Source organism: Dryas octopetala, chromosome 9 (assembly GCF_963921425.1).
Source record: "Dryas octopetala chromosome 9, drDryOcto1.1, whole genome shotgun sequence".
NCBI lineage: Eukaryota > Viridiplantae > Streptophyta > Magnoliopsida > Rosales > Rosaceae > Dryas > Dryas octopetala.
Window position 1 is genome coordinate 9,866,023 of NC_141374.1, and position 14,225 is coordinate 9,880,247.

Consider the following 14,225-nt stretch of genomic DNA (forward strand, 5'->3'; position numbering starts at 1 on the left):
TTTACAACCATATAAAGATCACTCAAATTGGACATCTACAACTCCAGATAATTAGCCCAAAAGTAGGGTACCTGCAACTATCCAATTGGACCTCTAAGAAAAAATTTGAAAAATTGGACAGTTTCATGTACCCTACTTTGGGGCCGATTATTTGGAATTGTAGAGATCCAATTTGGGTGATCTTTATATGGTTGTAAAGAGGAGATGCATATTTTTAAACCTAGTATAATTTTTCTGAGTTTAGTGGAGTTTTGAGGGTCCAACATCGGCCAAAGTTGAGATAAAAACTTAAAAAAACATGGTCCTTAATTGACACAAAATAAAAGTATATGTCTTTCATTAACACGAATCAAAATTAATGTCCTAAAATGAAACAACCATCAAAATATTTGTCCTGTTTGTAAATTTTTTCCTTTATTGAATTCCAACATAATGTTAACAGATTATATGAAACTTCAAGACTTAACTCAAAATAAACTAGTCTATCGGTAAAAAGATTCAAATTATTATATATTGTGATCAGGGGTAGAATCAGTTCGATAACCGAACTGAACGGCTGAAATCGACCCCTGCAGAATGGCACAAAACGGAGCCGCCACAGTACCGCCGGTTGTCGATTACCGACTATTTCGATATCGATGGGTTTCGGTCAGTGGCAATCGGTTTCTGTTGAGAAAGAGGGAGAGAGAAAGGTCAAGTGTGCTGGGTGGTGCTAGTTTCTGGGTTGGTGGTCAATGGTGGTGGTGCGTTTTTTGTTTCTAGAGAATGAGAAGGATAGAAAGAGAGAGAGAGAGAAAGGCAGCGAGAGTGGGAGAGAGAGGCGACAGCGATGGGTGGAGGACTGGTGGAAGGCGACATCGATGGGCAATGGGTAGCCAGCAGGCACACAGGAGAGAGAGACTTGTTGTGGAACTCGGCGCCGGCAATTAGTGGGAGGACGGCAGTGTTGCAGCAAGCACTGAGCAGGCACATTGCAGAGAAGAGAATCATAATTATTGATACGGCCGGGCCTTTTTCACATAAAAAAAGAATCATTTATTAAAAAAGAAACAAAAATGATGTAGAGTATTCAATAATTGAAGTCGATTTGCTTTATAAAAAAAAGATATCAAAGAACTTTTATGAAATGGTTTCACTGAATTTAGCCAATTGTCTTGATGGTGGGATATCATTGAAAAATAATAGAAATCCATGTTATCAAAAGATTTTCTACTATTATTTTTAGTATGGAATGAGTCAATCATCCACTTTGATATCTTATTAAACAAAAATGGTGATGTGTTCCTCTTTAACTCTGTTTTTGGAAAGACATAACAAGTGGACATAATGGGGATTGACACATGACTACCGAATTGTTCTTCGGTAAGTAACTCTTAATTATGATAATATTTTTGCTTAATTATGATAATTTATTATAATGTTATTAATTTGACTTTTAGACCCCTCTCATAACATTTTACAAAATGATATTTGAAAAACTGTATTGCAGAACAACAATGATAAATTAAATTTTGCATATTCAAGATTTGAGGAAGTTTTTAATAGCGTATTCGAGAACAATTGTATAAGAATAAAATAGTAAAAACGCGTTGATGCTAATATTTGTAAATGACAATATAATATATAGCAGGCTAATGCACCGGCAATCAATAAGATACTTTGTTCATATTCCCAAAATCTTTTCTCTTTAGTTGGGGTAGTGCGTATGGAGGAAATTTGGAAGTCTTTTCCTACTCATGTTATGACGTCTATGAATACTTTCCTATTGCAACCGTGTACAAGAGAGGAAGTAGAGCTTGCTTTGAAACATATACGACCAATGAAATCTCTAGGGCTTGATGGTATGCCTTCTCTTTTTATCCAAAAGTATTGGTATATATTAGTGGGAAATAGGTCGGTGATTTTTGTCTGGAGGTTCTTAAACATGGGTGTTCAGTGGTTGACATTAATCAAACTCTAATAACACTTATACCCCAAAGTTGATCATCCGGTAAGGGTGTCGGAGTTTCTCCCCATCTTTTTATGTGATGTGCCATGCAAAATTGTGTCCAAAACAATGGCTAATAGGTTGAAGAAAGTCTTTCCATCTATCATTTTGATTGAACAAAGTGCCTTTGTGCCCAGGCAACAAATTGTGGGTAATGTCATTTTTGCGTTCAAATTTGTACATGCTATGAAACAACGAGGCCAGTCCGGGAAGAAAAAGATTGCTCTCAAATTGGATATGGCTAAAACATATGACTGTGTTGAATAGGCCTTTATTTGGGGCATGATGAAGAAGCAAGGGTGAAACATTAGCTTAACTCGGATGGGGCATATGAAGCCTCTACAGGTCGTATAGGGGTTGGTGCAATTATTAGATATGAAGAATGAGAGTTGATGGGGAGTGAGAGCTAAGCAATCAGTGAGTGATGTGTCAATTCTTGCTACAGAGCTTCTTACTATTCATTCCGACCTTGGGTTTGCTCGAGATTTGGGCTTGCTTGTTTGGTAATAGAGACTGAATCTTTGGAGGAAACTCTCATTCTCATAATATGTTTACTAATTCATAATTAAAATTAAAATAAAAAATTAAATTTTGATTACGAACTCATGTGTTTACTAATTATATGAAAATAAAAATACAAGTGATCGAGGCCCACATAATATCAGGAATTTAACTTTTTATTTTAGAAAAATTACATTCTTGAGTAAAAGATGATATTCTAATTATTGAAAAAACAACCTATCAAAATTCAATTCATTAATTTAGTAAATAATTTCAATGAGAATCTACATTCTGACTCTCCTCAATTCAATTTGTCTTAACTTGATTCTAGATTACTAAACATGCCATCATTGTATTTAAGAAGTATTAGTGAGGTGAAGGTTGTATTGTTGAAGATATCAAGGTGTTGCTCCATCAAATGCATGTCACTCATGTTTGTCATTGCCCTAAGGAGGCAAATTTGGTGGCTCATGAGCTTGGTCGGTTTGCTCTTTATCGGGATGTGGTTAGAGGAGCTAGGGTCCTACTTAGCTTACGTATTTATTATTTTATGATCTTAATTTATGTATTAAAGAGTACATTAGGATAATGAGAATCCAGTTTGATAAAAAAATAAAAAATAAAAGTAAACATCTATGGACAAAGTCCACTTGACAAATGACAACTGACAAATGACAATGAGAGGCTATCAGTCATTGGCTCTGTATCATATTCTTGTTGACTCAGGCATTGACCAAAATTTTGTGGACCCAAAGCCGTCCAAGAATTTGTACTAATCGAAAACAAAATTTGAGGTACCAACTTTCTTTGATTCTGATTTTGAAAATTAATTCTCTTCCAGCCTCAATATTGAATGTGTCTCCTGTGTGTGTGAATGGCTTAATTAATTTTCCAACCACGGAAACGTACAATAAGGTTTACAACTATTCTTTTCAGTTTTATATTCACATTCCTCAATTCACACCTTTCACACTTCTCAAAAAAGTTTTTAAATATAATACGTAGGTTATGGTTACGTTAAAAAATTTCCCCAATTAAATACATTGTTGGAATGATGCTTAGTGTAGTTGATTTGATGAAAAATTCGAATGTATGTTGTTAATCATGATGAAGTCCTACTAAGTGGGAATCAGTTTTTCTTGTATTTAATATGATGTAAAAATATGATTCTTTTGACATAACATAAGATAGGAAGTATAACATTATATGTAAGAAGCATCAACGAGGATTCCAAGCTCAAAATAAAATTATTGTAAACATTCTATAAACTTGAAAGAGAACATGATTAAGCATCTAGCATACTACAAAAATCCCAACTTGCGATATTGACTTTAATACAACTCATTTCGTCCCTCCCCGCAGGGGCTCTCTAGTTTAAATAAACATGCATTTTATTTCAACTGCAAATTAATGTGTGTGTATATATAATTTATATTTTAAAGAAACTTATACTCTCTTTTTTATTTAATAAAAAAAATATATGCTATATAAGCCATCTGAACTGTGACAGTACCATATTAGGAGATGCACCCATTCATATTTGTTAATGGCTTCGTTCCGGATTGACTTATATTCATTTCAAAATAATAGGGTGATGAAATTTAAGGCACTCCAAAGGTCGATGTAGGCTTTAAAAAAACAACAACGAAGAAGATATATGGTGTTTGTTGGTAATGCACGATCAGTACGTGTGAAATATTTTATCTTAGTTGATATAGAATATAAAATATAATTAAGGATGCCCACGAGTTTACTTTAAAGTATTAAACATTTATGTTAATATGTCAGCCTCGTTAAGGTAACAAAGTGCAGTATATATGTTTATCCCCTAACAGAAGACTATCCTATTCTGTACAAGATTCCCTTTTCCAATAATCTTCAAAGTATACTAAAAATCTATCAATCAAATATGATTTTATGAGTTGTGACTTGGAACTTAATTAATTAAGTGATTATACTATTTAAATATTTATTGATTTAAATGTAATTTGTTATAATATTTAATCATATACTTTAGATCATGAGTTCGAATACCCCTCATCATGTATCATTGAATAAAGAAATTTTTTTATAAATCTAATTCCATTTTTTCATTGAGCCTAAATGCTCAATCTAGCTTCCATGTTACCACTTAACTGAAAAAAATAATAATAATAATAATAATAATAATATATATATACACGGTTATCCGGTAGAGGTAGTTAATGTTATGATATAGAAATGTTTAAACACGGAATATTAATTATATAACTTAATATGTCACAAATCACTTTTTTACCGTACAATATAATTAATACTTTGTGCCATCGAGTTTGTTAAGTGATCATTCATGCAACAATAAAAAAAATCAAAAAATTATTATCATACTCTTATAAAAAATATTGTATTATTATATCACAATTAGATGAATAAACAATTTAATGATTTGAGTGACTTTTTGCAAAAATGATTTTTAAGGAATTGTCTAAAAAAAATGAATAATTTAGATTATGAGCCATATATCGTAATTCAAAATATAATTGTTGACATATGATCAAGTTATACAAATAACTTTTGTTTATTTGATCAATTGTTGATTATTAAATTTGAAACACCAATTCAAATAAAAAATTCATTTGATCAAAATTTATGCCAGCAATTTGACAAGTCAAACTTTTTTCAAAATATCTACTCTCTTATAACTTTATAAGGGTGCTTCTCTTCGTTTGGGTTTTTAGGTACAAGACCTTACCTTTGGACCTAACCTAGCTAATTAATTGGTTTCAATTGTGAAACCAAACTGGGTCCACATATTCTGCGACAAGAGAGAAGGATGCATGTGTTGCCCACCTCACTGGCCTGGGGTGACTACAATTGTTCAAGAAAGAAGAAACCATGGCCCCCATGTTTTGACAAATCTACCGTGCTTCCAAATGAAATTTGGTTTGAATGATTTTTAATTTATGTGGATGGAGAGTTGGAGACCTGAATCATGATGAGAAAAGCGCCAAACGTCCAAAATTTACGCACTTCTTTCCATTGCAATGACTTTTACATATTACCTTTTTTTTTTTTTTTTGCCACTTTACATATTACCGATTTAAATGTTTAACTATTGAATATCATCTGTGTTAAATTAAATCCTACGAATATAAGAATTTTGATTATTTAAAAACACTGTAATTTCTCTTTCCCCCTCTATGCGTCTTATTCCTATTGCATCTCTCTTTGCTACATTTCTTTGCATCTCTCATAAAAAGTTGATTTGAGAATAACCTAATAACCAAGACATCATATGAACGCCCTAGTTGAAAGTTGAAACACATATATAATCTGCCATTGGAGAAGATTACATAGAAAATCCTTAGCATTGTGAAGAAAACTCATAAAAATAGGACAACCTAAATATTTTCCCATAGAAATAAGAACTCAACGCTGGATCAAGTGTATTTTATTGTTTCTTTCGAATTTACATATGGAGTTGTTTATATAGAGAATATCACTACACATATATATCAACCTACTACTGCAAAGATAGCTTTGGGATTATATTATTTTTCTCCCAATTTAATGTAATATGAAAGCATAAATATTAGAACTGAAATTATAGGTAGGTTGACAAAAGAAGAAATCCATGGTGGGTTAGCAAGCAAAAAGAGAAGCCAATATGAAGAACGCAGAGAGGGTCAATGTTTTTCTTTTAATAAAGAGGAGAGAGTTATGGGAAGATGAGTTATTACAAGATAAATTTTTAAAAACCCATCAAAATTCTAGTAATTGTAGGATTTAATTTTGCATATGTGGCATTCAGTCGTTAAAAATTTAGATAAGTTAAGGAGTATATTGGGTTAGAAGAGAAGTCAAGCCCTATACGTTAAGCCAAAATTAGCATATGCATTAACAAGCTTTTAACGTCAATAATAGTACTAGAATGTCAACTCATTCAATGGGATCGTAACCATCAAGGCATCATGTTGATTATTGTTTTTTTTTTTTTTTTTTTTTCAGTATTGAATCCACCAAATACGTACTATAATTAACATTGTAACCAATTATTTGATATCATATACAAAAGACAATATTGTAACGAGAATTTAAGATGATGACTTAATTTACATATCAACGGTTAGATAGAAGTCTTTATTTTCAAAAAAAAGATTATAAAGATCCTAAGTTTAAATCTTCATATAAAAAGAAAAAATAAAAGCCTAATATGCTAAACTGAAATTAAGTACTCAATTTATATTTAAAAAAAAGTTAAGTGCCCTATTTAAACTCTCATTAGTCATTAGAATGCCATCAATAAATTATTTTATATACATCAAAGTAAATGTTTCTAGATTTATTTACTTTGATGGGAAAGCATTTATTGCTTTTTTTTGGTTACCAATTATAACATTTATTTATATTTCTTGGTTACTATTTTTAACATTTTCAAACTAATAAGAATTATTCATTCTCATGCCTTAGATTCCTGGAATGAGGAATGATATAACATTCTCAAACAATCCATCCCGCGAACCAAACCGGCCCTAGAAGTTTGGCCATTTATTACCCAACTCTACTCAAACAAGTTTCATCTGGTAGTGGTTGGGAAATTATACCCAATCATATGGTTGAGGACACTACCATGGGGAGACTACATTTCCAGTACGTACTTCCTTAATAAACAATGTGATTTATAAATATAAGTAGGTCCTATTAAGGTGGCATGAGAAAAATATCTATTAAGAGTAGTGTATGCACCAATTTTTTTTAGTTTTCTCTCCTTACATAATAAGTTGACGTGATACCAGAACACTTGATTAATGCTAAGAGTTGTGTGTACTGTGTGGTCACTGTGGTGTGTATATATATATATAAAAGGAAGGCTCAAGAGGCAATCAAAGAAACACGGCAAGCAAAGCAATGGGTCGGTACACCATGTCCATGGTGGTGACAATGGCGATGGTTGTGGTGATGTTGGGAACGACAAGTCGTTTAGTAGCGGAAGCTCAAGAGACACGGGACTGTGTGCAGGAGCTGTTGCCGTGCGAGGAATTCATAAACTCGACGGCGAAACCGTCGGAAGCCTGCTGCAACGTACTCAAAACGACGGTGGCGACCCAGTTGACTTGCATCTCCAACCTCTTCTTCACGCCCGGAGTTCTCGAGTCCATCGGCAGCAACACCACTCAGGCTCTCCAAATCGCCACCGGCTGCGGCGCCCCCGTGGATGTCGCCAAATGCAAAGGTCGATCGGTCTGCACCGCCTCAATGCGCACCGTTTTGTTCACTTTCATTTTCTAGATCTTGCAATGCTCCAACAATTAACGTTCTCATGCTTTCATTTTTATGCAGCTGTCACAGGTGCTGCATCACCGGAATCTCCACCGGCAGTCCCAGCTGGTATACCAAACTTGTCTTTTATTGCGGTATTTGAGTATGTCAACACTTATTAATTCTGCATTGGAGAAAACCCCTGACATATATGTTATGTATCATTCTTAAACATTGGTCAAATGAATTCTTAGTTCAACTTCACGATTTAACAACATAACATGTTAAATATGTGTCAAAAAATTTTACCCATAATATATTCCACTGCTACAACTTCTTAGAAGCCTTGTTTATTGAAGGAAGAACATTTTCCACAGAATTATACTCCTAGCTACAATTAATCATGCAAACTATTATTTCAAAAAATTTATTAGTGTCAAACTGTCAAAATCCCATATGTTCTTATAAATATTTTGTGATTAATTTTGCAGGTGTACCAGGTGGTGACAGTGGTTCAGGCATGATAGTGTGGACCGGATTTCCTGCTCTGCTCTTATTTTGGGCTTCTATCATGTTGTATTAGTCTTTCTGGAGTTGGTCATAAAGCTAGTTTTCTTACCAGAGTAAAATAATGCTAAGATCATTTTGGTATTAGGGGTCCTGAACACAAATTTGGAGATGTTGCTATTTGTTTGCTCCCTTTCTGTTGCTTGCTTATCAATTTATTTGGACACCATTTTACCTAAGATCATTTTGGTCAATATTGTTTGTGTTACAAAATATTTGGAGGTATATAATTATTGTGGTGCTTTTGGTAGCACCATTGGCGCAAATTCTTATATACTAGCTTCTTTCAATTGTGTGATGAAATAAAATCATGTTGGCTTTCTAAAGTACTTGGAATGAATCAGCTAGTCTTTGATGCAAACGGGTGAGCATCGATATTGATTTTCTCTATACTATTATTAAAGGAAGAGTGTTTGTCAATTGTTGTATGAGAAAATATCAATTATGCCCAAGTTATATTAAACAATTTTAATGATTGATTTTAAAAATATTTACTAAAGTAATTACAACATACCTCTTTTTTTGGATACTATCGCATTTTCTACTCTCCCACTTTTATTTTAGAAATAGATTCCCTCTTGTGCTTGTTTTTGTTCGATCACTTCAATCTTAGTTGTGTATATATAACAAATCAAAAGGTTGAATTGATTCTATATACACTCATAAGTTATATGAATCCACCACTCTTTTAACAAAACTTTAATATTATAATATACGACTAGAATTAACAGTCAAGTGAAAACAACCTATAAGGTAGCTAGTGATATCTTTCATATTACATATTCATTTTCACTCTCATACTCATACTCACACTTATATTATTCTGTTTTTTACTATAATTTCCATCAAATCTCATATATATATATATATATAAGATATGTGTGTGTGTGTGTGTGTGTGTGTGTGTGTGTGTGTATGAATTTGTGTGATGACTCTAGCTAGTGTGATTTAATAATGTTCTTGTCATTTTTCACTTAATTTACATGAGGTCATTCTTTTCAAAAAAGGATTATAGAGATCCTAAGTTTAAATCTTCATATAAAAAGATTAAATAAAAATCTGATATGCTAAACTCAAGTTAAGTGCTTAATTTATTTTTTTTTAAAAGTGCTCAATTTAAACTCTCATTAGAATGCCATTAATAAATAATAATATATACATCAAACAAAATGTTTTTAGATTTTTTTTTTTTGAAAAAAATAAATCTATGGGAAGGAGAATAAATCTTAGATTTCGAGTAAGTGTCAAAATTTAGCTTATCAACTTGTTTTTTGGATTCAGTGGAAGAGGGACAAGCTTCGAACTCCTACCATAAATGAAAGATAAAATGTTCTACCAGTAGAGTTAGAAGTCTTAATGTATTTTAGAGAAATAATTCTTTTATGCGAATATTATAATAATTCTTTCCAAGTTGTTCGTCCAAGTTCCAACCCACTAGAAGTTTGGTCATTTATTACCCAACTCAACTCAAACAAGTTTCATGGCCAGTGGTAAGTTGGGAAATTATACCCAATCATATGGTTGAGGACACTACCATGGGAGACTACATTTTCACTTTTTTAATAAAAATTTGATTTATGAATATATTAACGAAAAAAATGTACTTATCATAAATATATGCACCAACTTTTTTTATCTCTCTCATTACATAAGTTGATGTGATGAGAAAATAAAAATAAAAGATACACGGATACACATGTAATACTAAAACATGTGATCATTAAGCACGGAAAAAAGCTTAGGAGGAGCTTGGACTCTATGCTCTATGAACACATGTGGCCAATTCATTCCCACCTCAATACCAATTATAAAATTTTCGAAACCAAAGCACTTGAGTAAGCTTAAGTCTCTAAGCTTAAGTCTCTATGGGACATGTTTTAGTAGGGTATTTTTTATAATGAAGTAGGTCTGGTGTGTTTTGTTTAGAGATTACCGCAATGTGAGACATGTCGCGAGAAAGACTCACTTCTTGACTTTGACTTGATTAATGCTAACAGCTGTGAGTAATGTGTGGTGTGTATATGACAAGGGGTGTGAACGGGCCGAGCCGAATATTCCTGTGCTCAAGCTTGGCTTGTTTTCTTGAACTTGACTTGACTTGACTTGGTTCGGTTCTATCCAAACCCGTGCCGACCTCGAAACAAACTCAAGCTGTTATATATATAAAAGGAAGGCTCAAAAGGCAATCAAAGAAACACGGCAAGCAAAGCAATCGTCCCAATCACCACACAGACACACACAGAGCCAGAGACCACGAAAATGGGTCGCTACACCATGTCCATGTTGGTGACGATGGCGATGGTTGTGGTGATGTTGGGAACGACAAGTCGTTTAGTAGCGGAAGCTCAAAATACAGCGGATTGTGCGCAGGACCTGGTGCCGTGCGCGGACTCCCTGAACTCGACGGCGAAACCGGCGGAAGCCTGCTGCACCTCAATCAAAACGACGGTGGCGACCAAGCTGTCTTGCCTCTGCAACCTCTTCCTCACGCCCGGAATTCTCGAGTCCTTCGGCAGCAACACCACTCAGGGTCTCAAAATCGCCACCGACTGCGGCGTCCCGGTGGATATCGACAAATGTAAAGGTCTGTCTGCAGCAGCTCAATGCGCACCGTTTTCTTCACTTTCATTTTCTAGATCTTGCCCCGAACAGTCTTCTCATGCTTTCAATTTTTATGCAGCTGCCATAGGTGCTCCAACACCGGAATCTCCACCGGCAGTCCCAGGTACCAAACTTGTCTTTTATGGTATCAAAATCACTCAATTTAGGATCTTCTACACCCACTTGGGTATCTTAGTAAAATAAAAAATAAAAAACCACACCCAATTGGGTAAGTTCAAAGGTCAAATTCAAATTTTGGTAAAATTTATTTTCGATGTCTTAGTTTCCACCATTTTCACTTTATTAATCTAGTAGTATTTGTTTTTCTAATATTAAAAAATATCTTAAGTTCAGATCTCACTAAATTTTTTTTTGGATATTTTCTAGCCTTTTTTGTCAAGAGTTAGTTGATGACCATTTTTTATTTTGATCCCTATATGTAGTTATAATTTGTCAATCATATTTGTTTAATTAATTAACCGTTATAATTAAGAAAAAATCCAGTTTTTTGTTAATTAATTTTTTCTATATAAAAGAAGGGAATTCAAACTTAAAATCTCTCTTAATATTGAGAAATATAACTAAACGAACAGCTAATTTGTAATACTTATACGAGTGACATGTTGATGTAGGTGCAATAATGCACAAAATGTCTTATGGTCCGTACTACATAATTGGACAAAATTTTTAATTTAATTTTAATTATAACCATTAATAAAATTTAAAGTTATGACTGGAAATTAAAATTACGAGAAAAGAAATGGAAAAATAGTTAATAAGAAGCAGTAAGAATAGTAGGTAAAGTGAGTGGTGGACTGAATTCTAAACCATGTGTTTGGTTGGTGCCTCCAAGTTTGACTGCCCCTAATATAAAATTGGAAACAAAGAAAAGTATTTCCTCATCAAAACGGCATGTTTCCTGTGTCTTGCTTATTTCTTAGCCGTTGAAAATTCAGAGTTGCTCAACAATATGTCATGCTCTTTTAATTAGACATCATATGCTTTTATATCCACCACACAGACTAATTTACTTGAACCCAAAATGCTAAAGTTTTCTTATTAATTTTAAAGCTTTTTCTTGTTAGACAGTTTAGCATGTTAAACTTTTTCTCAACACGGGATGAGTGTTGCTAGATTATTACGGTATTTGAGTTCGATCGACCTGTATCATATCTGCAATACTCATTTCGCATTGGAGAAAACCCCTAACATATTATGTATCATTCTTAAACATTGATTAAATGAATTATCATTTAAATATATAGTTCAATTAAATTCACAATTTGATAACACAACATGTCAAATATCTGTCGAAAGAATTAACTATTATATCAAAAAGTTTATTCGTGTCAAACTGTCAATCTCCCATGTGTAGTTATAATTTTGTGATTAATTTTGTAGGTGTACCAGGTGGTAACAGTGGTTCAGGCATGATAGTGTGGACCGGATTTCCTGCTCTGCTCTTATTCTGGGGTTCTATCATGTTGTATTAGTCTTTCTGGAGTTGGTCATAAAGTTTTCTTATCAGAGTAAATAATGCTAAGATCATTTTGGTATTAGGGGTCCTGAACACAAATTTGGAGATGTTGCTATTTGTTTGCTTCCTTTCTGTTGCTTGCATATCAATTTATTTGAACACCATTTTTACCTTAGATCATTTTGGTCACTATTGTCTGTGTTACAAAATATTTGGAGGTATATAATTATTGTGGTGCTTTTGGTAGCACCATTGGCGCAAATTCTTACTTCTTTTAATTGTGTGATGAAATAAAATCATGTTGGCTTTCTAAAGTACTTGGAATGAATCAGTCTTTGATGCAAATGGGTGAGCATCGACATTGATTTTCTCTGTACTATTATTAAAGGAAGAGTGTTATGCCCATGTTATATTAAACAATTTTAATGATTGATTTTTAAAATATTTACTAAAGTAATTACAAGTTTACAACATACCTCTTTTTAAAAAAAAAAACTAATAAACTATCTCATTTTTCTGCTCACCCACTTTTATTTTAGAAATAGATTCCCTCTTGTGCTTGTTTTTTTCACTTCAATCTTAGTTCTGTATAATAAATTAAAAGGTTCCTATTGACTCTATATACACTCATAAGTTAAGAATCAACCCCTCTTTTAACAAAACTTAAATTTTATAATATATGACTAGGATTAACAGTCAAGTGAAAACAAACACATAACAACCTATAAGTGATATCTTTCATATTACATATTCATTTCACTCTCATATTCACACTCATATTTTTTTGTTTTTTACTATAATTTCCATCAAATCTCATATATATATATATGTGTGTGTGTGTGTGTGTGTGTGTGTGTGTGTGTGAATTTGTGTGATGACTGTAGTGTGATTTAATAATGTTCTTGTCATTTTTGACTTTTGAGGATAGCGTCTAAATTGGTCCCTTGTAAAGCCAAAGGGGTACCAACATACTTTATTCTCAGAATATGATTTTTGCCTCCTCTTTAAGTGTTAAACAACCTTTCTCTCTCTATTCTTTTTTTTTTTTCTTTTCTTACTTACCCAACTTTAGTCCTTAACTTGCACAAAAGTGGGGATTACTTAATGGTTACGAAATATGGATTCTAGAGGAAGTGACTTACTTATGTAATCCATGCTCCATTTGTCATGAGATCATAGACTTTCACTAGTTCATCCATAGAAAACTTTCATATCATCAATTTAAATTTTAAAGTGTCTTGGTGACCTTTGTGATCCATCCCATATCACAAGGCGTAATATTAGTTAATTGATATGCATAAATCTATATATAAAATAGTTAAATAAATATATACCCTTTTAAATCGAGTCTTTTTTTTTTTAACTTAAACCTTGCACTTTTTCGAAATCACGCATACACATTTTTAAGGCCACAGTCAACTCAAATATTGGACAAAATCTACAAGAAGATTAAACATCTTTAAGGTAAGAAAATAGTATTTGGAATGAGTTTATAGTAATTAATATGAATGATGTTGTTATCTTAAAAGAAAAACTCAACGTTATTGTATCAACTCATCATCCACAGTTTCACCAAAATCCTCATTTTTGGTTTGGAAGAATCAGAATGAGGTATGATTTATGCATGCACATATGTACAATTAATGTTACACTCAATTATTACATCTGCATTTGTGGGGTTTTTAGTGCAAAAAAATTAGTCAATAAGGATATCAGATAGAAACAAACCACAAAACACAAAGCAAAAAGGGAAAATAGAGGAAAACCTAAACCCAGCCCATTGGGTGAAGCAGAAGCGGCTGAATCTCAAGAAGTGGGCTAGAGGCCCAGATACTAGGCTCTTGGATTGAAGTT

At 33.0% G+C, this 14,225-nt stretch overlaps 2 protein-coding genes across 2 annotated transcripts; both read left to right on the forward strand.

Moving 5' to 3' along the window:
* The first annotated feature begins 7,408 nt into the window (after positions 1-7,408).
* Positions 7,409-8,548, forward strand: LOC147273849 (non-specific lipid transfer protein GPI-anchored 7-like). The gene is made up of 3 exons (XM_086228275.1): positions 7,409-7,700; positions 7,808-7,855; positions 8,218-8,548. The coding sequence occupies exons 1-3, from the start codon at positions 7,409-7,411 to the stop codon at positions 8,307-8,309; spliced, it is 432 nt and encodes a 143-aa protein (XP_086084401.1). The 3' UTR covers positions 8,310-8,548.
* A 1,926-nt stretch (positions 8,549-10,474) lies between these two features.
* Positions 10,475-12,633, forward strand: LOC147273850 (non-specific lipid transfer protein GPI-anchored 7-like). Its single transcript, XM_086257459.1, has 3 exons — positions 10,475-10,877; positions 10,974-11,018; positions 12,296-12,633. The coding sequence occupies exons 1-3, from the start codon at positions 10,553-10,555 to the stop codon at positions 12,385-12,387; spliced, it is 462 nt and encodes a 153-aa protein (XP_086113585.1). The 5' UTR covers positions 10,475-10,552; the 3' UTR covers positions 12,388-12,633.
* The last annotated feature ends 1,592 nt before the right edge of the window (positions 12,634-14,225 follow it).